The 25,273-nt window shown below is 52.5% G+C and overlaps 8 protein-coding genes across 9 annotated transcripts; 5 read left to right on the forward strand and 3 right to left on the reverse strand.

Moving 5' to 3' along the window:
* Positions 1 to 296: 296 nt before the first annotated feature.
* AAFC00_005934 (uncharacterized protein) lies at positions 297 to 2,294 on the reverse strand (the record flags this gene model as incomplete). Its single annotated transcript, XM_069345801.1, has 1 exon — positions 297 to 2,294. One exon carries the CDS (start codon positions 2,292 to 2,294, stop codon positions 297 to 299), a length of 1,998 nt encoding a protein of 665 aa, XP_069198006.1.
* A 522-nt stretch (positions 2,295 to 2,816) lies between these two features.
* AAFC00_005935 (40S ribosomal protein uS10) lies at positions 2,817 to 3,252 on the forward strand (the record flags this gene model as incomplete). The annotated part of the gene is made up of 2 exons (XM_069345802.1): positions 2,817 to 3,085; positions 3,168 to 3,252. The coding sequence occupies 2 exons, from the start codon at positions 2,817 to 2,819 to the stop codon at positions 3,250 to 3,252; spliced, it is 354 nt and encodes a 117-aa protein (XP_069198007.1).
* Positions 3,253 to 5,460: 2,208 nt separating this feature from the next.
* Positions 5,461 to 8,995, forward strand: AAFC00_005936 (uncharacterized protein; the record flags this gene model as incomplete). Of its 2 annotated transcripts, XM_069348286.1 has the most annotated exons (4): positions 5,461 to 6,211; positions 6,266 to 6,804; positions 6,858 to 8,666; positions 8,720 to 8,995. In XM_069348286.1, the coding sequence occupies 4 exons, from the start codon at positions 5,461 to 5,463 to the stop codon at positions 8,993 to 8,995; spliced, it is 3,375 nt and encodes a 1,124-aa protein (XP_069198008.1). The 2 variants fall into 2 exon arrangements, with proteins under 2 accessions (XP_069198008.1, XP_069198009.1); XM_069345803.1 differs by having other exon boundaries at positions 5,461 to 6,804.
* Positions 8,996 to 14,292: 5,297 nt separating this feature from the next.
* Positions 14,293 to 16,139, forward strand: AAFC00_005937 (mitochondrial 37S ribosomal protein uS2m; the record flags this gene model as incomplete). The annotated part of the gene is made up of 4 exons (XM_069345804.1): positions 14,293 to 14,323; positions 14,398 to 14,643; positions 14,709 to 15,342; positions 15,395 to 16,139. The coding sequence occupies 4 exons, from the start codon at positions 14,293 to 14,295 to the stop codon at positions 16,137 to 16,139; spliced, it is 1,656 nt and encodes a 551-aa protein (XP_069198010.1).
* A 641-nt stretch (positions 16,140 to 16,780) lies between these two features.
* On the reverse strand, positions 16,781 to 18,758 carry AAFC00_005938 (uncharacterized protein; the record flags this gene model as incomplete). The annotated part of the gene is made up of 2 exons (XM_069345805.1): positions 16,781 to 17,102; positions 17,158 to 18,758. 2 exons carry the CDS (start codon positions 18,756 to 18,758, stop codon positions 16,781 to 16,783), a joined length of 1,923 nt encoding a protein of 640 aa, XP_069198011.1.
* A 1,259-nt stretch (positions 18,759 to 20,017) lies between these two features.
* On the forward strand, positions 20,018 to 21,394 carry AAFC00_005939 (uncharacterized protein; the record flags this gene model as incomplete). Its single annotated transcript, XM_069345806.1, has 1 exon — positions 20,018 to 21,394. The coding sequence occupies one exon, from the start codon at positions 20,018 to 20,020 to the stop codon at positions 21,392 to 21,394; it is 1,377 nt and encodes a 458-aa protein (XP_069198012.1).
* A 555-nt stretch (positions 21,395 to 21,949) lies between these two features.
* AAFC00_005940 (uncharacterized protein) lies at positions 21,950 to 23,563 on the forward strand (the record flags this gene model as incomplete). Its single annotated transcript, XM_069345807.1, has 4 exons — positions 21,950 to 22,043; positions 22,413 to 22,549; positions 22,808 to 23,424; positions 23,533 to 23,563. The coding sequence occupies 4 exons, from the start codon at positions 21,950 to 21,952 to the stop codon at positions 23,561 to 23,563; spliced, it is 879 nt and encodes a 292-aa protein (XP_069198013.1).
* A 341-nt stretch (positions 23,564 to 23,904) lies between these two features.
* Positions 23,905 to 25,107, reverse strand: AAFC00_005941 (uncharacterized protein; the record flags this gene model as incomplete). Its single annotated transcript, XM_069345808.1, has 2 exons — positions 23,905 to 24,782; positions 24,840 to 25,107. The coding sequence occupies 2 exons, from the start codon at positions 25,105 to 25,107 to the stop codon at positions 23,905 to 23,907; spliced, it is 1,146 nt and encodes a 381-aa protein (XP_069198014.1).
* Positions 25,108 to 25,273: the final 166 nt, after the last annotated feature.

Below are 25,273 nucleotides of genomic sequence, written 5' to 3' on the forward strand. Positions count from 1 at the left end.
GCGATGCAAAAATGAGACAACATCCGATTATCAACCACACCAACATGTGATGAACAGATAGGTCCAGGTACGGGGATAGCATAAAAATGGACGTGCAACAATTGGCGCTCTATCGTGACTTGTGCTCAGTGTACATATAACTATGCAAAGTGTCGACCGAGTGATACGAGTCTGGGAAAGTCGTGGCATAACGCATATCTCTGCACATCTTTGTCTCTAGTGCTGCTTGTCCTATTTCAAGGGACGATGGTACTCTAGATCTGTCTCGGAAGTCCCAGATCGTGATTCGACGGATATCAGCCTGCGAATCCGGCTCGAGCCATCTTGCGTGCCCGTCCATCCCTTCGACTCGACCCTCTGGCTTCTTTTCTCTGCCTGGCGATTTGTGTCGATTTCTCGTTTGGAGCACCTGCGGCACTGCCACCTCTGCCAGCGCCTCCTCGTCCTCTGCCTCCGCGATGTCCGCCCCGGCCTCTGCCACCGCCCCTACCGCCCCTGCTGTAACCGCTACCATTACCGCCGCCGTCTGAGTCTTCCGAGTCGTTTTCGCCTTCTCTGTAAGACGTCCTTGCGATTTCGTTCTGGCCGCCGTGGAAAGCCGAATACTTTGATTCCAATCGTCGTTGCTGCCTTACGTCGCGCGAGAACATGATGCCCCATCCCTCGATCGTCTCGTCTGTCATTCCCGTTTCTGCTTTGAGGGCTTGTCTCGGCTTGCTGCGCCTGATATCTGCGGTGCGCTCGAACACTCCGCGGTCTGTCTGCCAGGCGCGATACAAAGCTGCTTCGTTTGCGTTGCTTGCCCCAACGTCCACGTCCCGCTTGTCTTCCCCGTCTGGTCGTGCAGCGTCGACGTATCCTCCTACGTCCGCTTCGTCGTAAGTGTCGTCTCTCTCGTCGTCGTCCGAATCAAATGCGGCCAACGCTGCGATGATGGCACTCTTGGCTGGAGCTTTTGTGCGGTCGGACAAGACCTGGTCTGCTGTGAGAGTGGCGTCTTTGCGACCGATGTGCAGTCGAGTCGAGTCGACTTCCAGACGGTCGAATTCGTCGTTGTCGAACACGTTGCGACGCTCGAATGGCGGCGTCGAGCGTGGCGCTAGATGCTCGATACGTTGGTGTTCGCGCTGCGTCTCCGTTACGCCCGGTGAAGGGAGTTCTGCAGACCGGTCTAGAGCAGAGAGGTGGGCTGGTAAGGACTCATCTAATAGATGAGCAGTCGCTTCTTCGACACTTTCGTTGTACTCGTCCAATAGGCGAGAGATGAACCCTGAACCTAGGTCCGGGAATAAATCTTGCACTTGGGTGATGAGACTCATCCGATGTATATGATGATCGCCTATACTACTCTCGTGGGTGAAGGTCTCCTTGGGCATCTTCCCCTTCCCTTTCCTCGTGACCCGCCGAGTTGGACGTCGGGGCCGCATTAGAGAAGGGGTGCGGTATTTGTCTAGAACAGCTGCAAGATTTGTCGCTCTCTCGGCATCTTTGCCTCCCACACTAGTCCTGAGCTTTGATAGAAGCGGCGTGTTTGTCACCAGATCAGCCAGCAAGGAAGTTTTCTGATCTCTGGGAATTTGGCTTCTCAGGCTGTAAAGATGATCGAATATCAAAGAGTAGTTGGGCTTCTCGTTCTTCATTGCGCTCAATATGGACAGAAAAGTAGTGGTCACAAGAGCTTCTTGTAAATCTGCAGATCCAGAAGAGTAAGCGGTTGATATGGCGTCCATGAAATCTGAGCCAGTCATGAAGAAGATTCCCACTTTGGGAGAGGTATACAGTAGAGCATAGATCCTCTTCAGATACTCCAGGGCATTTTCCGGCTGTGATGACTCTAAACGCTTGGAGAGTATGGAAGTAAGATCTCGCAGAGAAGCTTCCCACTGAGCTTCCTTCCTCTGCCATAGGCGTTTCAGCAGCGTGTCTAGACTCTGGGTTCTAATGTACGCATGGCAGAAATCAGAAATAAATTCCCATCGCAACAGTGATGACGGTGGGTTCGCTTCTTCAAGAAGTATTCTGTGCACAAGAATGAAACACGTCCTCTTCAGTGTTTGGTCCTTGGATCTGATAGCAGAAACATGCTGCTCACTAGGCAGCTCATGGAAGTAAGACTTCAAAAAGGAAATCAGAGAAGAGGTCTCGGCTGCTGCTTTCTCGAATTCGCTTTGCTGGAGACGCAGATACAGTCCAGACAAAGATAACCAGGCATCAAGACAGGCTTCCCATTCCTCCGGTGTCAAGTCAGTCCGTAACCTGGCCGGTGGATATGGTGCGATTGGTGGTAAGCTCATCGAAAGGTCTGGAGAAATTGAGCGATTGTGTTGGTTTACAACCACTTGAGTCGGATTCGTTGTCGCTACTTTCTTCACAACTTGTCGTGAACCTCAGATCTCAACCTACTGACCTCTACTTCGACTCCAAAAATGTCATAGGACTCTATTATCCACAATGTCTCTCACAATGACGCTGTGAAGTGAAAGCATGAGCCAATGGCGGCGTCCGCATAAGGTTTAGCTGGCAGCGGACGCGCCAAGCGAGTCGGTTCCCGATCTCAATCGTGTAAGCCCACACGGTCCTTTCCCACGCTTGGCGTGAATTCTGCTGAAAAGTGCAACTCCGCGACCAACTTCTTTACAAAATCACCAATCATCACTTAGCCGAGGACCACGTTACCCGAGTCGTGATTGGAATACCGTCTTCAGAGTATGTATCATCTATGAAATCAGATGTGATGATAGCAGTCCACGGCTGTCGGTCGCGACATTGCGCTTACACAAGGTGTCGCAGCACATCAGTCCATACAGCCAGAAAAAATGTCTTTCCAGGACCCCAAGAAGACCGCCCAGGGCGATGCCCCCAAGATCCACAAGATCCGCATCACCCTCACCTCCCGCAAGGTGCAATCCCTCGAGAAGGTCTGCACTGAGCTCATCGACCGCGCCAAGTCCAAGGACCTCCGCGTCAAGGGCCCCGTCCGTCTTCCCACCAAGAACCTCAAGGTCACCACCCGTAAGACCCCCAACGGTGAAGGTTCCAAGACCTGGGACACCTTCGAGATGAGAATCCACAAGCGCCTGATTGAGTGAGTGACTGTTGTCCTGCCGACAGCTGCGGCTGCGGCCGCGCTGGTGTGAAGTTGTGGACACAAAGCTGACTGTATATAGCCTCAACGCCCCTACTGAGGTCGTCAAGCAGATCATCATCAACATCGAGGCCGGTGTTGAGGTTGAGGTCACCATTGCTGCTTAAATGCATTGATGTGACGAAAGGCTTGTTACCAGTATCTTTGACCAGGCTCAATCGCCGGACGAGGGATCGAATATCAGGACTTTATAGCAATCCAAAACAAAGATTCAAAGTCAAGCAAGCCTGCTATTTGGAGCGCTGTTCCTCAAAACCATTCAACACATGTAATCGGAATACCAATGTGAACGACGAATCTTGTCCATGACTCGGGTGCAACATTTGTGCCAATGAATGAAAAAGTCATGTGCGCAAGATGCTACCATATACAGGGTCGAGTCAATATTATGTCGTGTTGTACACTGCGGATGAAGAACATGTGAATTGCCGCCAGGCGTACAATCTGTCACCTCAGGGCGCACCTCTAACGTGGTCAGTGTAAGCGTCTTCCAGACATTAAATGTTCAATCGACGCTGTTATGCGGGCCAGTCACAAATGCACACATGCCTTGTGCATGAATTATCTTCACCTACAGTCCAAGCTTCGCCATACTCACGTGATATAGCCAAGACTTTGAGAGTCATGAAAGTACAGGTACAAGCAAGGTCGGAGGAGTAACGGCCGAGGGAGGCTTCTCGCTACCGCCTCAATTCCCGGCATGTCTTGCCGATCTTCTCCTCCGAACTATAATTGCAATGGGCTATTGCACTTTAACACATGCGACGCTTGGGTGATCGCTGCCCGCCCAAGATGAAACGAGGACAAAAATCCAAAGGAGAAAAAGTTGAGAAGCTTCTACGTGCTTCTTGTGGTTGATTGTGATGCATTGACACTGAGTCAGTAGCTTTCACGTTACGCGTACCTTATGGTACACACAGGGACTGTTGCACCCGCGGAGCAGGCGCCGCAATTTCAGGGCAATTGTGTATGGAGTATCGGATAAGGGTCTCTGTTTCGATTAAAGATGCTGGGCAGGAAAACAATCAACGGAGAAGAGGCAAAGGGTGAGCCTCGTGTCATTTCGAGCCTCAAGTGCATGACCCTATGCCGACCTAAGCCGCCTAGTCTCCCCACAGTGAAGCGCTCGGAAGCGAAGATCTCACGCGGCGACAATGGGTGATGAGCGACAGCTATGTATGCTATGTACAGTCACTGTGCACCATACAGTACTTGTACTTGTACTTTAGTCGTGCCTCGACGAGTGGTACCGCAGTACCTTGTTACCGAATCCGCACCGCAGTTGTACAGCAAGTCGTGCCGCCCGCCATGTGAAAACTTCTGAATATCCCGCCCCCCCGTACTTGCACCTTGTGATAACGGTGTGAGTCTGTCTCTGCTGAGATAGGGGCAATTGTCACAATGCAGCAGACACTCTCAGCACTCGCAGATAGCACGAACACGGGTCTCCTAGCGTCTACCAGATTACGTAGAGAAGCGAAGAGGCGTGCGCTGAAGCAGTTTCGTTGACATCATAGGCGAGAGTATCTACTTAGCTAGTCAGGAGTCCAGTCCGAGGGTGGAGACAGCCCTCGTGTGAGGGAGTGTAGTGGATTTGTAGGGATAAGGTAGAGACTTAAAAAGTAGCTTTTACCCGTTGTGTGGATGGGGCGTCCTAGTGCTCTTGCCTGCAGAACCTCTTCAGTAATTGAGGCAAGTGCAGTGCTTGCCGAGCATTTCTCAGCTCAAACTGGCAGTGGCAGTGGAGGATTGCGCCTACGCCGAAAACGACACCTTCTCCGAGCTACACACCACCCTCCTCTATCTTTCTGCTTCATACCACCACCCTCTCCCGACTCGAGCAGCGAGGTCGGGAAATAGCACCAGGCCGACAGTCACTCGCGCGATCGCCTCTGTCTTCAGCACAGCGTACGCAGCTACAGCGTGCCATCTCGACAACCTCGACACCCGGCGCTCGCAATACCTTCGTCCGTCTCCGTCTCGTTGCGCGCGCCCGTCTCGCATTAGCATCCGAGTCCCGATATTCCTTGAGCTGAGCCCTCGGTTTTGCTCCCCTCTACTATTCATCAGTCGATATCCCCGTTGTTATTATCATTTATTATTACCATCACTGTCGCTCTCTCCGTCCGACAGTCCACTCTCGCCCGCCTTGTCACTTAGCGCGACTTGACTTTTCGGATTGGGCGCGGAGCCGGCGATACTCGATACTCGATACTCGTTACTCGATATTCCATTTGCACAAAAAGGCCCTGGTCGCTTTCGGTCGGGCCCATCAGACCCGCCTTACCACGGATGACTCTCAACACTCGTAGAAAATGACCGGCTACAATCCCTATGCCGCCGGTCCTACGGGATACAACAATGGCGCCGGCATGCAACAGATGGACCCTTCTGTCAACGGGAACAACATGATGATTGGTCCTGAGAATGGCATGGGATCCGCCGGCGGGCAATCCATTGACGACATCGTCAACAACAACAATAACGCCAACATGATGCGCAGGCCGACCATGCCTCATCACTATTCATCCAATCAAGGCCCCATGGACGCCGACCTTAACGGGTTGGCCATGCTCGAATTCACCGGCAATTCTCCCTCTGGTCCGCTCGATCACTTCTCCTTTGACCCTTCGACGAATCTAGCAGGAAATGATGTGATGAACCCCTCGGCTTCCATGAGTCTTTCCGATCGGAGCCTCAATACTTCCAGGCGGCAGTCGGCTGGTGATCTTTCCTTGAACACCACCTTCGCTAACAACAATGCCTCTTATGCCCCCGGCTTGTCTCACGCCACTAGTTATCAGTCAGTCGGAACCCAAGGCGGCCAAAATCTCGATCTCGACATGAATAGTCCTTTCATCTCGACTCCCATGGGCATGAACATGGACTACAGCAATAGCCCGAGCCTCTCCGGTATAATGCCTGTTGACCAGAATGCTATGGCCATGTACAATCAGACACCTTACCATCCGTCGATGATGAGCTCCCCGATGGCAGCCTCTCCCATACATCATACCTCCATGTCAGGCACTATGCGGAGCATATCCCAAGACCAGGGCAGCGGTGGTATGGAGCGACAAAGATCCCGCTTCGAACAATCACAGAGCAGGAGCTCTTCAGATGCAAACAGTTCGTCGCGACCTTCACAGTCTCGTAGTCAGAGTATGCACACGCCGAACGTCGCATCCCAGCAGCTTCAGCGACCGCCTCTTGCGCAGCAGCGATCGGCTCAACATCAGCAACAACGTCATCATCAGCAGCAACTTGAGCAGGAACAGCAACAGCAACACCGGCAACATCAGCAGCAGCAACAGCAACAACAGTCACAAGCACCGCAGCAGCCGCAACAGCCGCAGCAAACGCAGCAACAACTCCAAAAACGTCCATCATCTGCTGCAGCACCTCAAAGACAACACTCGGTTCCCGAGTTCTCGCCACAACCCCCGAAAAATCAAGCCGTATCACGCGAAGAAATCGAGTCGGAACGGAATCGGTTGAGCGCAGCGAGAAACTCGAAGCAAAACAATGTCCTCCCCGAAAGCCTGGGTTGGAAGACGCCTGACGGTGGCTGGCCGTCTACGCTGTCAGGTCGACCTCACATGCAATCTCAATATAAAAATGCATATTCTTCCACCGGCTTTGACATGCTCGGTGTGCTCGTAGGTCACCACTAATCACCATAGGTCTCCGTTGATACTGATGTCCATCGCAGATCCGAGTCGCCACAAGACCAAACCCCGAGATCAACATCGGCTCGGTCGATTTGTCCTGCGCTTTTGTCGTCTGCGATGCGGAAAAGGACGACTGTCCCATTGTTTATTGTTCCGACAATTTCGAGCGTCTCACCGGATATACGCGGCATATGATCCTTGGGAGGAATTGTCGCTTTCTACAATCGCCAGACGGCCATGTAGAATCAGGCATCAAGCGCAAATATGTCGACGACAACTCTGTTCTATACCTGAAGAACATGGTCAACACCCAAAAAGAGGCGCAGATATCCCTCATCAATTATCGAAGAGGAGGGCAGCCATTCATGAATTTACTTACCATCATACCCATCACCTGGGACACCGACGAAGTCAAGTTCTTTGTAGGCTTCCAGGTTGATCTTGTCGAACAGCCAAATGCCGTCACGGATAGAAACCCTGACGGATCCTACTCAATTAACTACCAGCGGGGTCTGACGATGCCCCGTTACGTTATGAATGCACCCGAGTCACTGCAAAATAAAGCAGAACTCGGCCAAACTATTCCTCGAGATGATGTTTCCGCCATATTGAGCACGATAGGAAACGGAGAGTCCGACTATGCGAAGAGGATGTGGGACAAGGTGTTGCTCGAGAACACCGATGATGTGGTGCACGTTCTTTCACTCAAAGGCTTGTTTCAATGGGTCTCGCCGTCGTCCATCAAGGTACTGGAATACGAGCCAGGCGAACTCATCGGTACTGCACTATCATCTGTCTGCCACCCTAGCGACATTGTACCGGTGACGCGAGAGCTCAAGGATACATCGACTGGAGCGTCTGTCAATGTGGTCTTCAGGATCCGAAGAAAGATCAGCGGGTACATGTGGTTTGAAGGCCACGGCTCACTCCATACAGAGCAAGGTAAAGGCCGGAAATCGATTATTTTGGTGGGCCGGGAGCGTCCTGTGTATACACTTAGCAAAGCCGAGATCGCCGCCAACAACGGAATCGGCGAGAATGAACTCTGGACGAAGATGTCTACCTCCGGAATGTTCTTGTATGTGTCGTCAAATGTACGACAACTTCTCGATCGACAGCCGGAAGAACTGGTGGGAGTGAGCATCCAGTCTTTGATGCGCGCAGACTCGAAGAACGATTTCGTGTCCATCCTGGAGCACGCACGCACGGGTAAAAAGGCTTCGGTAAAACACGAGATGATCAACCGTCGAGGACAAGTTCTACAGGCATTTACAACATTATATCCTGGTGATGCGACCGAGGGACAGAAACCAACCTTTATTGTCGCACAAACACGGCTCGTCAAGTATCCCCGAGGACACGCGAGCGCTCGGCCGAACGCTACACCTAAAGGAGACCGAGGTTCTGAGTCTGTGCATTCGACTACTGGTTTGCCAAATCTGCATGCTGGAGAAGATGGCACAACCTCTTCGGAGCCCTCACAGGTGTCCCTTAGCCAGTATGTGCCGACAGAGGGTGCTGCAGTCACTTATGCAGGACAAAACGGACTCGTTCTTGGCCATCAAGATGTATCACTCGCTTCTGAAGACAACCTGTTTGACGAACTGAAGACGACCAAGTCATCTTCTTGGCAGTATGAGATTAGACAACTGGAGAAGAAAAACAGGATGCTTGCGGAGGAAGTGCAATCACTGCTTGCAGCAAAGAAGAAGCGGAAGAGGAGAAAGGGCGCCGGCCAAATGCAGAAAGATTGCGCAAACTGTCATACGAGGGTCACCCCTGAGTGGAGGAGAGGACCCAGCGGACAGCGTGATCTCTGCAACAGCTGCGGCTTGCGTTGGGCGAAACTGGTAAGCTATATTCGATACACATGATTTTTGAATCTCATACTAACTTATAGCAGAATGGCCGCGTATCACCGCGGACGACATCCCAGCAGAGCGCCATGGGCTCAGATAAAAACTCCCAAGCGTCAGCTTCACCGCAGCACATTGTACTAGCAAGCGATTCGATGCCCCTCAAGGCCGAATATGGTCCAGGAGGCCACCACATGTCTAGGACATCGTCATCTCTCGCAGGCCACACCGGCGTCGCTGGATCACCACGAGGCCACTCGGCAAACATGGAGGGAGCAAGTGGCGTTCCGGAGAAGATAGAGGAAGATGTGGAACCAGACTAATACGCGACGTTCACACGGCGATCTAAAGACAGAAAGAAAAAAAACAAAAACCATCAGAAATACAACCTCATCATGCTTTCCCTGTGCCGAAAGAGGAAGAGCGGTCTGGTCTTACCCCGTCGTCGTGTTGTTGTCCTCTTAGATTATGGTGGTCTTTTTGCCCCCCTCTGGAAGTGATTGTGCCTGCGTCGACACTACATGGGCGGAAAATGCTTGGACGATGCTATCCCGGCGTTATGGGTTCCTCCGCCTTTGCCACGATACCCCCAATTCGTTTTTTTTTGTTACAGTCTCCTTTGCTACGTGGTTTTTATGTCGGATATCTGAGATATAGCACGTCAGTTTTGCATGTAGGGGAAAAATGGGTTATATGGACGGAAGGAGGACAGGGGAAAAGGGCAGGATTGTGTTACTGGGACGAGTCAAAGCTGATGAACTGATTGATTGATTGATTGATTGATTGGTTGATTGATAGAATTCGACTGATCGAATTTTGAATCTCCCTTTTCGGCTCTGAAACCACGACTCTTCGTCCTCTTTTGTTCTCTTCTCTCTCTTCTCTTCCGCTCTTATTTCTGGCTTGCTTATCTCTACCTGCCCCCTTACGAAGTGTCTTACCCTACTGATCTAGAAACCTCAGAAACGAGCCTTTCATACAGTCTACCACCCCAGTTTCTCGTCTCCCCCTCCGAGGCTTTTGTCTGTCGTTGCATTCCTTTGGCTGTCTTTCTGCGACATTGTTCTAGAGTTATAATGAGACTTGCTTCTTTTCCCTCTCTACAGGAGGAGGAGGAGGAGGAGGAGGAGGAGGAGCGGAAGGGTCGAAGAGATACGAAAAAGGAAAGGAAGGGAAAGGAAGGGAAAGGAAGGGAAAGGAAGGGAAAGGAAGGGAAAGGAAGGGAAAGGAAGGGAAAGGAAGGGAAAGGAAGGGAAAGGAAGGGAAAGGAAGGGAAAGGAAGGGAAAGGAAGGGAAAGGAAGGTGATATGAAAAGAAGAACATCCACCACCGGATAGATTTCGAGATTCGACGCTACGAAGTCAAGTAGGATATCAGCGCAGTGCGCTTAGGACAAGGCTAGGGAAGGAAGTCCACATTGCAGATAGATAGCCGGATCTATAACCATCAAGTTCGTCGTTGGCGTAGACCAGAGCAGAGCAGAGTAAATCCCGAGCCACTTATGAATGTGATCAAGTATAGTATGTCCTGATGTATTTTCTCCTGACATGTAACGAAGAGACAGGGAAGGGGGATGAGGAAATGAGATGCATGTCCATTTTACTTTACTTTACATTTCCGATTCCATTTCCAATTTTTAGTTCTGTGTAGGAAATTGATGCATCGATAGAAGGTCGATGGCTCGTAGAGTGTATATATACACTCTATACAGTGGTAGTACGTCAGCGTGGCATGTCAGTATTAGGATATATATATATAGAAAAAGTATCGGACTTGAGATTGTGGGTTGGTGGTTTATATCAAGGCTGTATGTTTGTAAGTTTGTTGTTCGTCTGTCTACCTGGTCTTTAATCCCACTGATCCTTGGACGCGTAGAGAGCTGTATGTACGCTATGTATGTGTATATCTGTCCATGTCTATTTCATATATGTATGTATTCTGGTGGTGTTGGAAACATGTACTAGTGATGCTGTCTGTTCACTCTGTGTACGAGTATCACTTTATGTATGCCTGGATTCAGAGACTTGGTTTAAACACTATTGTTCTAGGTTTTACAAAGTGCTGGCTTTATCTATCTTTTCATCTATTTATTTACAAGATACCCTAGATAGGGTCAGCGGCGCATATCTCTATTTTGTCATTGTCGAAGACCGTTCTGATACACGAGCGCCAAAGATATTCAGTCATTTTCTATTCCTTCTTTCGTCCTGTAGACGAGACCATCGCGTTGTGCATCTATGCCAAGAAGCATTTAAGCCGCGTTGTCGTATTCTGAGTTTGGAGACAGCGCAGAGGAACGTCAAACCAAACGGACAACGCATCGGTCGGGGGTCGCCTTCGTGCCCGGTTTTGCTACCTCGCATTCGCCGCGGTGATATACCTCGTGACGGGGACAACCTGATGATTTCCAGCTTCTGCCGAGGCATGTGGGGTTCTATACTTTTGGATAGGGGCAAACTCGTTGCTAGAGATATCCTCGACCGCGGTCACTGCCTGGCTTTTCGAGCCCGCCTTTCTGGGGCTCTGAACAGGCACTTCTGAGCCAGAGTATACACCTCGGATGAGGCAGGGCTCATTCGCTACTTTATCAACTCGCGTGGCCGACGAGATTCCGCCGCGGCTTTCATCGCTCGCACCAACCCGTGGTGCAGTCTTCTTCCCTGCTTGCCATGGCTGCCAATGCCCACTCTCCCTCTTCCACTTGAGTGAAGCGTGGCGGAGAGTCTGCCGATACCTGCCGGCTTCGACATCGTCTTCCCTGAAAGTTTGCGCAAGTCCAGTGTCGTTGACCTGCTGCTTCATCGCATTGCTGTTCCTCCACTCGTAAGCCACTTTGTCGAGCACGTCGGCCACTTGCTGGCCCTCGTACTCTCTGACAAAGTCCAACATCCAAGTGAACTTGACGGTGCTGACCCAGGAACCTTCCTGGAGTGGTCTCACGACCCCGGCTTGTACCAAGGCACGAGAGACCAGCTTCGACAGCGGCGCCCGCCGATCCTTGAGGTAGCGGATACAGTCGCACACGCTTCGGAAAGCTTGACGTGCGCTGATATGGGGAGAATTTGACAAGGCATATGCCATGTTGTGGATCAGCTCGATGCGCTGCTGCGACAAGCTATTGAAAGGCTGAGGGCGCATTCTCAGAGGGATCGAGTTGGCAAATTCGGAACGATTCAAGATGCCGAAAAGGGTAACGGTATTGACAGGTCCATTCTCGATCAGCGCAAACACTAACTCCGGGCAAAGCGAAGGCCAGACATGAGGACAAGCCTGAAAGATGCGCAAGGCATAGCCGGGGTTGTTCGTGTCTAGCATGTGATGGATCAGAGACAATGCAACGGCTGGCGGAATGTGCACTGATTCGCGCAAGATCCTGCTGGTGAATGTATGCAGCCGTGAAGGGCTCTGCTGACGCAATAGAAGGTCGACAACATTGTGAAGCGCGTGTCGCTGCATGTTTTTATTCGAGGAATGTTGATACACGACAGAGACAAGGTCCACATATGGCGCAATTAGCGGGGGCCTCGTGGGACTGTAGAGGGTGAAACGTGCTTCCAGCGCGTTCTGCAAGGAACGGACCTCCGTTGGATATCGTGCGGCCGAGTCGAGTGTCGTAGAGCGCTGTAGCTTCTGCTCACTGTCGTTGGATACCGTGTACGTGACAGTCTGAAGATCTGTGACATGGCGGGGTGTGGTCAAGGTCGTGACTCTGGCTCCGGGGGACAAGACGGGGCGTATCCAATGACGTAGAAGGAGGCGCGATGTGTCCATCGGACACAGGGTCGCAAGATGGTCGGCTAGATCACATGGCGCGACACGGCGCGAGAGAATGGCATAAATCTGTGCCCAGGCATTCGAGTGGCAGGACTGACCTTCGAGCAGGCTGCACTGACGTAGAATCTTCAACCAGGAGAGCATGGCCTTCATGGAGGAAGGATCGATGGGCGTCTTGTTCGACATGAGGCGATACGTTACGTTTACGATGATTTTCTCGGTCCGATCTGCGCCGAGCCCATGAGCGAGAGCGTCGACGAGTTGCAGCACAGGGTTTGAGGCAGCGAGGGGCGCGTCAAGATCCAACTCGTTCGCGGCCTGGGCGCGCATCCATTGAGACAAGCAACGGGCCAATGTGGAGAAAGCATCGGCATTGTGAGGTTGCGCCACAGAAGGCAAGGGTTCAGCAGCGCGTGTAATCAAAGATGCCAGACGATTGCTGGGGGGCAGTGGAGCAAGGGCTTGCAGCAAGGCCCAGCAAGCTCTGTAGCGCTGGGGACGAGGATAAGAGGGCAGCTTGGCATGTATTGCGTGCAATATCCGTTCGTATACTGTCAGAACAAGCTGTACATGACTGTGCGGATCGAGCGCGGTGGAGAGATGGCGAGAAAGACCGTGAACAATTTCATGCGTCTCATGGTAAGGTATGCTGGATAGCAGGATCTTGTCGCAGAGGACATGACAGAAGCCATTCAGTGTTGCCGTGTCCATCGTGTTGTGCTTGAGCCATTGATAAAATGCCGTCGCATTGCCAGCATCGTCATGGTTGAGTTCGTGTTGCAGGAAGTGCAGCACATCTTGCAGGCGGTCAAGTCGCACCGAGTCGTGATTTATGGAAGAGACATTGTCGAGTAAATGTGAGAAGGCGACTCTACTGAACTCGACAGGCAATTGACCATCAGGAAAGAGACGCGAGTGCAGGGCCGCAATATCATTGAGACTGGAACATAGCTCGAGGCCTCCCACATAGTCGACTGGCTCTTGTGCGGCAGAGGTGGTCCGAGGATGCGACAAGGCCGGCTGCGGGTGTGGTTGTGGTTGTGGTGGAGGGGGCGGGGGCGCCACTTGTGCATCAAACAGAGAAGAGGGAGCTTTCCACAAGGAAGAGAAATCTAGAGGTCGAGGTTGGAAGAGAGAAGCGGAGTCATAGGGCGCGGGAGCAGGATGGTGGGCGACAGCAGCCATGCGTCTCTTTGCTGCTCTCTTACGAGCCTCGAGAGGGCCGGGAACATTACTGCCATGGCGTCTTGATGCCGGAGACGAGGCAAAGCGGCCAGCGAAGCGGGAGAAAGCATGAGCGAGCTGGTCGTCGCTAATCCAGACATGGGAAGGAGACAGAGGAGCACTCCTGATGATACGGGCCGCCGCACGATGGCACCGATTCGCGCGGCATGGCATGAGCGGATTGGCAACACCAGTCGCCGGTGAGGGAGTGTTACAGAGAGATTGAAACAAAAGGAGTCGCGACCATGACTTGCCCAACAGGTGGATCGCTGTTTCCTTGAGCCTGATATGAGTTGATGGAACAGGAAGGAATGCTCCTTGTCATCAATGCCTCCCGCGCCGCAATGACTTGTAGTGTACAAGTACAAGTACAGGTACAAGTACAAGTACAAGTACAAGTACCTGGTGCCGACTGCCGACGCAAGTCTTCCTGCCCTGATACGAAGATACGAAGGTACGAAGGTACATGCTCCGTACCTGTAAGTAATTGCTATCTCATCGCCGAGATTCAGCCGCAGGAAATGTTCAATGGTGCATCCATAGCACATAGCAGCAATACACTGTCAATCCACCGAGCCAAGGTATATCCCATTCACCAAGGCGACATCCAGCCCCATACACAATGATACTACGGTCCGCGGCTCTGCGGCATGGTGAGTCTGCACCCAAGCACCTCCCGGACCAGGACCAGAGCCAAGTCACTGACCCTGCGTGTTCAATGGTATAGGCCGGAGAGGATTAACAAACCCATCTGTTCCCTTGGGCGCCTGGACGCGGCAGCTCGCCTCCCATACCGAAAGCACTACTTCCACCACCACTGCCGACTCGCTTCTCGCTGCCTTTGAGGACCAGCAGTTCGTCGAGGGAGGAATCGGCGGAGACAAGTCCCAGGCCATGCACAACCTGCCCTCGCGTCTCGGCGTGCAAGCAGACGCTTCTGTCGCTCGAGACTACCACGAGTTCCAACGGCAGAGTACGCTCTCTCTTCTCCAGACACCTCTGATGCAAGCAATGCTGACCTCTACTTCCCCCGCTCAGAGAAGCTCACCCAGAGCATCGGCTCGACCATCGCTCCCCACTACCAGCCGCACACCCTTCTCTCCAACCCTCCCTCACCCGCCGACATGACCCTCGAACTCCTCCTCGCCTCCCAGACACATCTAGGTCACGCAACATCACTGTGGAATCCCGCAAACGCTCGCTACATCTTCGGTGTCCGTCAAGGCATCCACATCATCTCGCTTGATGCCACCGCCTCCCACCTGCGTCGCGCGTGCTCCGTCGTCAAGGCCGTCTCCGAGCGCGGGGGTCTGGTCCTATTCGTCGGCACAAGAGAGGGTCAGGACCGTGCTGTCGTCAAGGCTGCCGAGATGGCGGGTGGTTGTCACTTGTTCGATCGCTGGATCCCTGGCTCCATCACCAACGGCCTCCAGATCCTGGGCCGATGCGGCATCAAAGTCGTCGACGAGCTGGACAAGGAGGTCCCTGGGTTCGAGGAGCAGCTCGAGGACGGCAGCGCCCTGAAGCCTGATCTTGTCGTCTGCCTGAACCCCATGGAAAACTACGTCTTGCTGCACGAGTGCGGGCTGAACAACATTCCCACCATCGGAGTTATCGACACTGACGCCAACCCCACCTGGGTCACCTACCCGATCCCTGCCAACGACGACAGGTCCGTGTCTACTCTCTCCTTTCCTTTTCCTTGATCACTGACACTCCCGTAGCATCCGCGCCTGCCAAGTCATCGCCGGTGCCCTCGGACGCGCCGGCCAACAGGGCCAGGAACGACGTCTCGCAGAAGCCAAGAGGGGCATCGTCACATACGATATGAGGCATCGTCTCAAGCAACCGACCGAAGCAGGTCTGACCCGCCAGTCAGAAGTGACATTCGACCCCAACCTCCCCGAATCCCACGATCCCCACCGCGACCTCACGACCTCAACCGACCTCGAGCACGACGCGAACCTGCAGTCCGACGTCGACATCAACCTCATCGCCGCCTTCGAATACGCCAAGTTCGCCGACTTCAGCGAAGCAGGCTGCAAGGCCGCCGTCGAGATGTTCTCCATCGAGCACGGCAGCCAGAGCGACGCCCTCGAGGAGCTAAAAACCAAATTGCAAAACTCTCGCGCAGCGCACAACATCAGGGACAAAGACTCCAAAGCATCGCTCGTCGCCTCGCAGCGCCTCGACCCGGACACCGCCTTCGCGCTCGAAGAGCAAGTCTCAGACATGCTGGACGAGCCCATGACGACCGAGGAAGCCGCGTCGCTGCACGCCAAAGATGGCGGCAGAGGCGAGAACATCTACGAGGGCCACAGTTACAGATACGCCATGGAACTCAGGAGAAACGCCGAGGACGCCGCCCTGCGTCGCATGGTTGCCCTCAAGAGGAGAGATCACGGCGAGGAGCTGTCCGATGCTGACAGGGCTGAGCTTAGCAGCTATGACGCCGAGCTGAAGAAGTAAAAAAATCCCGCCTAGACTTTGTTTTTCGTAGTAGTCGGGTTTCTGTAACAATACGCTTTTGGTCTCTTGCCAACATTTCTCCCTTTTGCTTCTCCAGGCGCATGCAGGGGCGAAATGGAAACCAAAGAAACAGAGGAAATCTTGCGCCTGTTTGCCAATTCCATTCATGTATGTATACATACCGATAAAGTACGTACAATTGGGTATAAAAAAGTGTCGATAACCCCCCCCCCCCCCCTCTGTCTTTCTCCTACCTTCTTTGCCATGAAATGACCTATACACATGCATACGTGTACGTATATCTGTACCGGGTCTTTTCTTCTTTTTTGTGGGTTGTTATTGTCATACACGTCGACATTGACTGCGACATCTCTTTAAGAAAAACCCCAGTTGTCCAGTGCCTCCAAACTCCTCGTATTGCCGCTTCGCTATGCATTTGACAAATGAGAGATTTGAAAAAAAAACCAGAAAGAAATAGGTTGAAAGACATCTCGAGAAAAAGGGAGGAAGAAGAGCCTGCTTTCCCATGAATGCATGCATGCATACTGCAATGTCAATGTGACGCCCTCCTGCCCATGTATCAAAGATTCCAATGCCCTGAACTACCACTTGACCATCCCTTCGTGCCAGGTTACAAGGATCTAAACGTTCTGCGGCGTCAGCAGTTGCGGCTTCGCATCAATCTGCATCGTTGCCGCCTGCCGTTCCCGCTCCATCTTCTCGTTGTCCATGCGCTCGCGATCGGCTTTAGTGATGCGTGGCTTCCTGGGGGCTCCTGTGCCGCGGCCGCGACCCCTGCCTCGGCCGCTGGATCCTGCTGCTCCTCCTGACGCCGACGTTGCTGCTGCTCCGGAAGACTCGTTTTTGGCGGCTAGCTGTGCGTGTGTCACGCCTATTGCTCCGGCTGCGGCGGCGCGGCTTCGACCACGACCTCTGCCTCGTCCTCTGCCCGATGGTTGAGACCTGTGACATTCATGTTAGCGAGGTTCCGAGACTTGAAGAGAGGAAAAAGACGTACGTTTCGATCTTTGCTTCTTCCCCAACAGGAATAAGTGGTCCGGAGTAGACGAAGAAACCGTCTTTCGCCACAGCGGCCCCTTCCTGCCACGCGAGCTCTGTGTCATCGATAAAGTCGTCGTCCTTGTCGTACTCTTCCACCTTCTTCCTGCGTCTGCGCTTGGGTTTGCCGTCTTCGCCAGTGTCCTCCCTTTTCTCATCGTCCATGCCGCCCATCTCCACATTGCTGTCATTCTCAGCATCCGAGTTGAGGTCCACGGACATGTCGTCGGCCGATCCGTTCTCCAGCCTCGCGCCCATGTTGGCCACTTGCAGGAGCCTTTCACGGTGCGCTGCGGCTCTAGGGTTGATGGCATTGCGTCCGTACTTTTTCATGATTTCTTGCGCAATGTTGATAGTGTTGTTTCCGGCCGGGTCAAGGGCAATATGAATGTCGATGTCAACACCGTGGCGCGTGCGGTCATCCTCGCCCATGGCTGGTCCACCGAAAAGGTCACTGTTAGATAAAAGTCCACTGCCGGTTGGCCGCGCAGGTGGTGGAGTCGGACGCTTCGCCTTCGAAGCTGCAGGCGCGCTCTTGTTAGCAAGCTTTTCCTTCTCCTTTTCTTTGTCGTTTTCTTTCTCCTTCTCCTTCTCTCTCTCCTTTTCCCTTTCCTTCTCCTTTTCGTGCTCCGTTGACTTCTCCTTCACTCGCTCCTTCACTTGCGGGACCACAGGTGGGTCTACTTCCATCTTCATAGGACCATCGCTCAAAGGTGGAATCTTATGCAGACTATTCGTCGCCATTGGCGCTGGTATTTTTGCTTCTGGTTCCAACGGAATAAAAGGTTTCGTGGGAATCTCTGGTGAGGGAACACTATTCATACTAAGACGTTTGAGCGGTGTTTGTATTGATTGCAACACCACTGGCGATTGCATTGTGTTTGATGAAGTGGGGTTCATAAGACTAGCAATCGCAGGTGATGCACTTGCCCTATGAGGCTGAGGTGACACCTGTGGGGGACGAGCGACTGTGTACGGATCCGCGGTCATCGCAGAACGGATCGGATCATATCTTTGTCCACTTGATGCAGGTCGCGCAGACAAGTCCTCACGGAGAATTTGTGCTGGATGCAGTTGTTGCGTTGCAGGAGCAGGCTGTAGCGGAGCCTGGAAATTATTCACCATCTCATTGATAGTAGGCTGTCGCGACAGCGTTGGCTCTGGTGCGGCGCCAACATCATTGAGCTTCTGTTTCTTACGCGCAGCAGCCGTCGGTTTATTTGGGTCCACGGTCCGCGGCTTGCGAGGTTTCTTTTCTTTTGGCTTCTCATCGGCTTTACCTTCAGCATCTTTCTTCTTGGATGCACGTGGTCGTTTTGTCGGTTGTGGTGGTGCTGATTGTTGTGTTGGCTGATCATGTGACGTAGTTGCAGTCTTGGCGTTGTTTGCAACACCTTTCGTGGCGGACTGGGGAAGTAAACCATTGACGTTGTTGACTACATCTCCAGGAACCAGAAAGCGCGGCCGCTGCGTCGACTTTGCTGGAGCAACTTCAATTGTGTCGGGAATCGATTGTGGAGATGAGACAGGCGAGGAACTTTGAGCTTCGTCACCCGCCATGCCGAAAAACCAAAACGCGAGGGCAGCCTGGATTTCGGATGCAATATGCCGAGTAAGATAGCAATTGCTACAATCGAAACAGTAACAAAAGCAATGTGCGAACTCTCCTCAGAGATCAAATACTGATGCGAATATGATTCTCTGTTATCGTTAAAAATGTCGGCTCTTGGTCTCGGTGCGTGGCCGGGGTCTGGAAAGTATTGAATAGATGAACCCCAGATGGTCAAGCCCCGATCACTGCTAGTATGAAAGAAGCCAACGACGTCGACAACACCGCGCAACTTCTCGAATGATTGCGCAGTATATAAAGGCCCGACAGAATAGGGATAGAGCAGTGGAGAAATGGTATGCTCTTGAACTGAAGGAGAAAGTGAGTCCTCGGTCAATGAGCCTTGAGAGTTGGAGCCAGTGGGTCAGCAGGGGAAACGTAGTCGATCCAGAGATGACAGAGACCCGTAATAAGTGGCAGGAAAGAAATGAAGAGAAAGAAGAGGAGAGGAAATGGACGAAAGACGTGTTGAAGACCACTCCTTGAAAGCGAGCATGGACTGAGAGCGGAGGGCTTCTGTGCTGATGGCTGCGCGGAACATCTGGCAAACGTGACAGCTAAAGCCAGTTAAATTAGGCGCGTGAGGTACGCTAGTTCTTCGCAGTAGTGTCATGCTCCGTTGGTTTGGTTTGGGTACTGTACATTGCCCTTCGCTATATGGGAGTTTCGCCGAAAGGCTGGCTGCTTGGGCCGCCCTATATACAGTACATGTGGATGTGACTGTGTGGTGCCTGGAGTTCCAGGCCGTCTTTGTTTGATCACCAGACGCCGCCTTTCGTATACGAATGTCTGTTCCCAGCAGTCATACAACGAGCATCTCGCTGATGCTGTCGAACCTCGAGATCTCGAGGGCAAGTCTTGGCTCAGTGACATGTTGGGTATAAGCATACCAGGTTGTCGTCGAAAACTTACGAGACCATACGTTCGGCACTTGAGCTGATAATTGCTACGTGGGTGTCTGTCCCGATTTCTGGGTTCGACATTTTCAAATCAACCGTCGTCCTGCACTTGTGTACGAGAATCGACAACGCTCGTTATACCGTCGATCATCAGTGGTGTTCCGAGTGAATGTGACGAGGTACCACGGACGATTGGTCATCGGAGATAAGGTTTAGCGTCGGACGCTCCCGCATTTGATGAACCCTGGAACGCAGCCTCAATTTATTCCCTTGTCCTTCTCCGAGCATCCTTTGGAACGTCCATCCACGACATGGCACTTCGCGGCAAGCACTTTTACATCGACGACTTTGAGAATGGAGTTGGTGCTGTGCCAGAGAGCAAACCTGCTCCAGTCAGTCCTTTTGATTTTATCGGAGATGTGCAGGAACGTGTGACAAAAGCGCCAGCTCCACCACAGCCGCCTTCATTAAATAATAGCTCTGGTGGCTTTCCAGCACACCGCAAACGCAACGTTCCGTCAAGATTCAAGAAGAACCGACAAGGCGACGACAGCCAGGCTGCAAGAGAAGATGCGCCTCAGACACCGACCTCAGCACTACCTCGGAGTGGCTCCGAACCCGAAAACCGGACGATGTCCACAGGTACATCTAATGAGGACGAATTTATGAGCTCGGAAAGGCGCCGTATAGATGAGGAAAACAGACAAAGAATGCAGGAAATGTCACCAGAGGAGATAGAAGAAGAGAGAGCAGAGCTTCTCAAGTCCCTCGACCCTTCGCTGATTCAGCGGCTACTTGGTAGATCGACGCTCAGAGATATAGAGAGGGCTAAAATCGAAGAAGGTGGCAGTGATGCCGACTTTCCCGGACTAGAGAAACAGGCTGAGCCTGAGGAGATCAAAGCTAGCCCGCCCAAGGCCCGCAAGAGCGTCAAATTTGCGGAACCAGATAGTGACGACAACCCAAGTGGAAAGACATTAGAGGAATCGCAGGTGGAAGAAGCAGATAATGAGATTGCAGGCCACGTCGCCGCAGCTAGTGAAGCTCTCCCTATGGATTCTACTATACATTTTCCCCAGCCCCCGCAACCACCGTCGCTAGATCCATCGTCCGAGACGTTTCTGCAAGACCTGCACGAGAAGTACTTTCCTTCGCTGCCTGAAGATCCAGAGAAGCTGGAGTGGATGAGATCAAAGCCTACAAACACCTACTCCGCAACCCAAACATCGCTCGATCCCAAAGACATTCGATTTTCTTTTGCAGGGGCCTTGATTCCTCCATCGCTTGCTGCTGAGATACCAGTGACAGCGGGTCTCCACCATCACGGCAATGCGCCAGACGCAGCCGGATACACAATCCCAGAGCTTGCCATTCTAGCGAGATCGACAGTCGCGGCGCAACGTTGTATGGCGTTTCAGACACTTGGACGACTACTGTACCGACTGGGCAAGGGAGAATTCGGTAACCCTGGAGACGGGACCGCGGGCACTGTGGGTGCTGAGGACACTATGGGAGAGCTTGCGCGCAGTCTTTGGCACGAAGTCGAGAGGGAAAGCGTCATCGAGATTTGCGTGGCGGAAAGCCAAGGCAAGGTGGCAGGAGGCAGACATGTCAGTGCCCGAGCCTATGCAACGGAAGCAGTCTGGCTGTGGCAGAAGGGTGGTGGTCGACGATGGAAGGCAGCGTGAGAATAGTGAAGCTGAAGCGCGAAAATACGACAATTATGTATACCCCTTATAGTATTGTCCTACAGCATACAAACAAACTACACAAAAAACCCATGATACTACTACACATCGCAATCGGGATCAACTTGCCATTCCAATTATCTACCATTAATTGACATGGTCGATCCATAAGTCTCTGTATCATCGAAGACAATTAATCAAAACGGATCTCCCACACAAGTCACTTTAAAGCCCCGAGATCGTCTTGGCACCAAAAGCACGTAATAAGGTAATAAAGCCCAAGCAAAGCACACGGGCAGATACGCCAGCCCGCCAGCTGAGCCCTGGGGTTCGTTCGCTGGCTGGCTGGCTGGCTGGCTGGCCGTAAGCGGGCCAAAAGAGAAAGTAAAAGCGATAATTATTGTGTGATAGGACTCTAACTACCACTCACACCGAAGCATAACTCAACGTGCAGTCTTTCCCTCCCTTTTCCAAGTGTTCTGAAGAGGAGTGCCAGAATCACAAGCGCCATTCAATTCTCTTGTCAAGTAATTGTCTTTGCTGTGCGTACGAGAGATGGCAGAGGCACTCGAGGAGGTTCAGCCCCAGGGCAGTCTGGCAAAGGATTTGTTCTCTGGCGCGGTTGGAGGTGTTGCGCAGGTCTTGATTGGTATGTATATTGGGTTGATTCATCCGCTCGCTTTCTTTGATTTTTGTAGTTCAATCCTTTTTCCTGCTTGTTTCTTTCTTGTTGCATATTCCTGTTGTTCATTGCATTCAAGAGCACAAAAAGAAAAAGAAACATGACAACCTAAGGGGATTGACTTTTGAATTATTGTTTGGTTTCGCTGTTCCTTCTCGGCATGCATGAACCCGCAGATCGAATGCGAATCAACATCGTCAACACTATCTGAAAGACATTAGAGTAAACCGCTAACATGAGTCTTGTCCTTGTCAATCACAGGCCAACCCTTTGGTATGACAAGACACCACTTTCCAGGGATCGAAGACATACGGGGAAATTAATGTGACGCATTAGACATTGTCAAGGTCCGGCTCCAGACCACGACACAGTACAAGAACGCATTGGATGCTGCCTCGCAGATTCTGAAGAATGAGGGCGCGCCGGCGTTTTACAAGGGAACGCTCACGCCGTTGATTGGCATTGGTGCTTGTGTAGGTCTTTTGTTTCTTCGTCTCTGCATTTTCCGTCTCCTCTAAACACACAATGTCTTTTCTCTCGTGATGCTCTTGGTGGAAAGATGGTCAAGTAGCTCCGGATCCGCCTTGTTTGCAATCTCCTGTTTTCCCTCTTTTGTTCAAACCACAAGAAACAAAAAAGCTAGACTACATCACGAGGCATTGCCATATATACATCTAAGCCCTTCAGAGAAAAAGGAAAATAGGGAAGCGAAGTAATCTAACAAGAAAAAGGTCTCCGTCCAATTCGCGGGCTTCAACTACGCCAAGCGCTACTTCGAGACCGCCAACAAAGGCAGCCCACTAAGCTACACACAATACTACGGGGCAGGCGCATTCGCCGGAATCTCCAACACCCTCCTCTCCAGCCCGATCGAGCACATCCGCATCCGCCTGCAAACCCAACCCCACGGCGCGCAACGCCTCTACTCCGGGCCGCTCGACTGCGTGCGCAAGCTGACCGCGCACGAAGGGCTCCTCAAAGGCGTCTACCGCGGCACAGCAGTGACCTGGCTGCGAGAAGCGCAAGCCTACGGCGTGTGGTTCGCGAGTTTCGAATACATGATGAACAGCGACGCGGCGCGCAATGAGGTCTCGCGCTCGCAGATCCCGACGTGGAAAGTGGCGCTGTACGGCGGCCTTGCTGGCGAGGCCCTGTGGTTGAGTTCGTACCCGTTTGATGTCATCAAGAGTAAGATGCAGAGCGATGGGTTTGGTGCTGCGCAGAAGTATAAGTCTATGAGGGATTGCTTTGCGAAGACTTTTGCGCAGGAGGGATTGAGGGGCTTCTGGAAGGGACTCGCGCCGACGTTGCTCAGGGCTATGCCGGTCTCTGGTGGCACTTTTGCTACGTATGTATTCTTTTTCCTTTCTTTTTGCAGTGCTGTTTTGCTGGGGAGTTTTCTGGTTCTTGGTGGCAAAAGAGAGTGGGTTTGCTGACATCATATGTGATCCTACAGTGTCGAGTTGACGATGAGAATGATCAGCTAGAGCATGGTCACTTCATAGTTTGAGTTGTTTGTAGCAGGAAAAAAGGGGCATGTTGTTTTCGAGTTCACGTGGGGCAGCAAGGCAAGAGGGCGGCAATTGGTGGTTCTACAGCGAAATGTGGATCGATAATTGATAGGTCCGTAGGCCCCATGTGACTTATACGACAGGACACTGGAGGGATCTGGACTGTGTGGTACTTCTTTGAGTCCACGGCTCGACTGCTGCTGCAGTGGTGCAGCATAGATTGCTTAGACTGGACGGAACATGGCTCGTATGGCCCTAGAGCGCCCTTTTGCATTTTTCCATTATGCTTTGCGATTGCAACTGGGTGGCAGAGAAGTCTAAGCTGCCCACACCTCCTTGCCCACACCCTCGATCCAGTTTCCAAGCTTGTTCACGCCATCGTCCCACTCTCTTAGTCTGTTCCTCATTCCCTCGATCTGAGCCTTGTCCAAAACCTTGGGCTGGACCCAGGTTATCCTGGCGACCTCGGCGACTTGGTCGATGGTGCCTCTGACCAAGCCGAGACTGAGAGCCTTCATGATCAGGTGCTCGATCTCGTCGGGTTGGACGTTGGTCTCGCTGGCAATTGCAGAGAAAGTCATGGCGCGGTCGTGTGGAGGGCGACGGAAGACGGTCTCTGTCAGGGCGGATAGGCTGATTTTCTGGTAAAGGAAGGTCTGGTGCTCCTTTAGCAGATTGTTCTTGCCTATGTGGGCGGCGAGGACATCGTATGCGCGCAGGTCACCACGGTTGAAGGCGGCCAGCAGGTCACGCAGCCATGCGTGAGGCGTGTCGGTGAGAGAGTCGAGGATGGGATGTAGCAGGAGCTCTCCGAAGTTGTAGATAGACTCTGACACCAGAGCGGCGACAGAGAGATCGTAAGCCAGACGTTGGCGCTCCGGCACAGGTAGAGAGGGCAGGTCGATGCAGGCGAGGTAAAGCAGGGTTGTGCGGTAGTAGGGGGCAAAGTCATGCTTGGCCTGGTGGTAGTCTGCGTTTACGCGGTAGAAGGAAGCGTGGACGATGGAGTCGACAGAGTCAAAGGTGTCGAGGATGGACTCGCAATTGTCGAGACGCTTCCGTGAGTCTTCGTTGTTGCCCAGACGGAGGTGAACTGCGGCGACGGCTGTATTCGCATAGACAAAGGCGTCTTGCGACGAGGGCTTGTCGACTCTGGTGGCGAGGGATGTGAGGAATTGGAGACGGCTGGTTTCGTCTAATTGAGATGCAAGTCAGACACGAAAGCGACAACAGAGAACAGAAGAAGCAGTACCTTCGCACTGAGAGGCGGCGCTGAGACCGAGAGTGACGAGCTTGAGCTGGTTGATCTTGTCGGCGAAGCTCTTGATGAAGGTATTGAACAGAGGTAACCTCTGCGAGGCGCTCTGGTCCTGTTGGAAGTATTCGACGAGCACGTCAGTCAACTCGTGCCACAGCTTGCGCTCCCAGTAGTCCTCGAAAGTGAGGAAGTAGTGCTGGGCATCCTCGGGGGCCTTTTCGCGCTGCTCGGACAGCAGATCGGGGATTGTGTCGATGTCCATGGCGGAAGATGTGACTGTAAGGGAAGGAAAGAGAGAGCTCGACGACTGAAGCCGCCAGGTGTTTCCCGCGTGTCTTGACTACTCTGCTGTGATGGACAGGAAGATGACCGATGAGTGCGAAGAGAGGCAAAGACGAGATGGCGCAGATGCTGAGTTGCGATGCTGG

The sequence above is a fragment of the Neodothiora populina genome (assembly GCF_041146345.1).
Source record: "Neodothiora populina strain CPC 39397 chromosome Unknown canker_contig_6, whole genome shotgun sequence".
Taxonomy (NCBI): domain Eukaryota; kingdom Fungi; phylum Ascomycota; class Dothideomycetes; order Dothideales; family Dothioraceae; genus Neodothiora; species Neodothiora populina.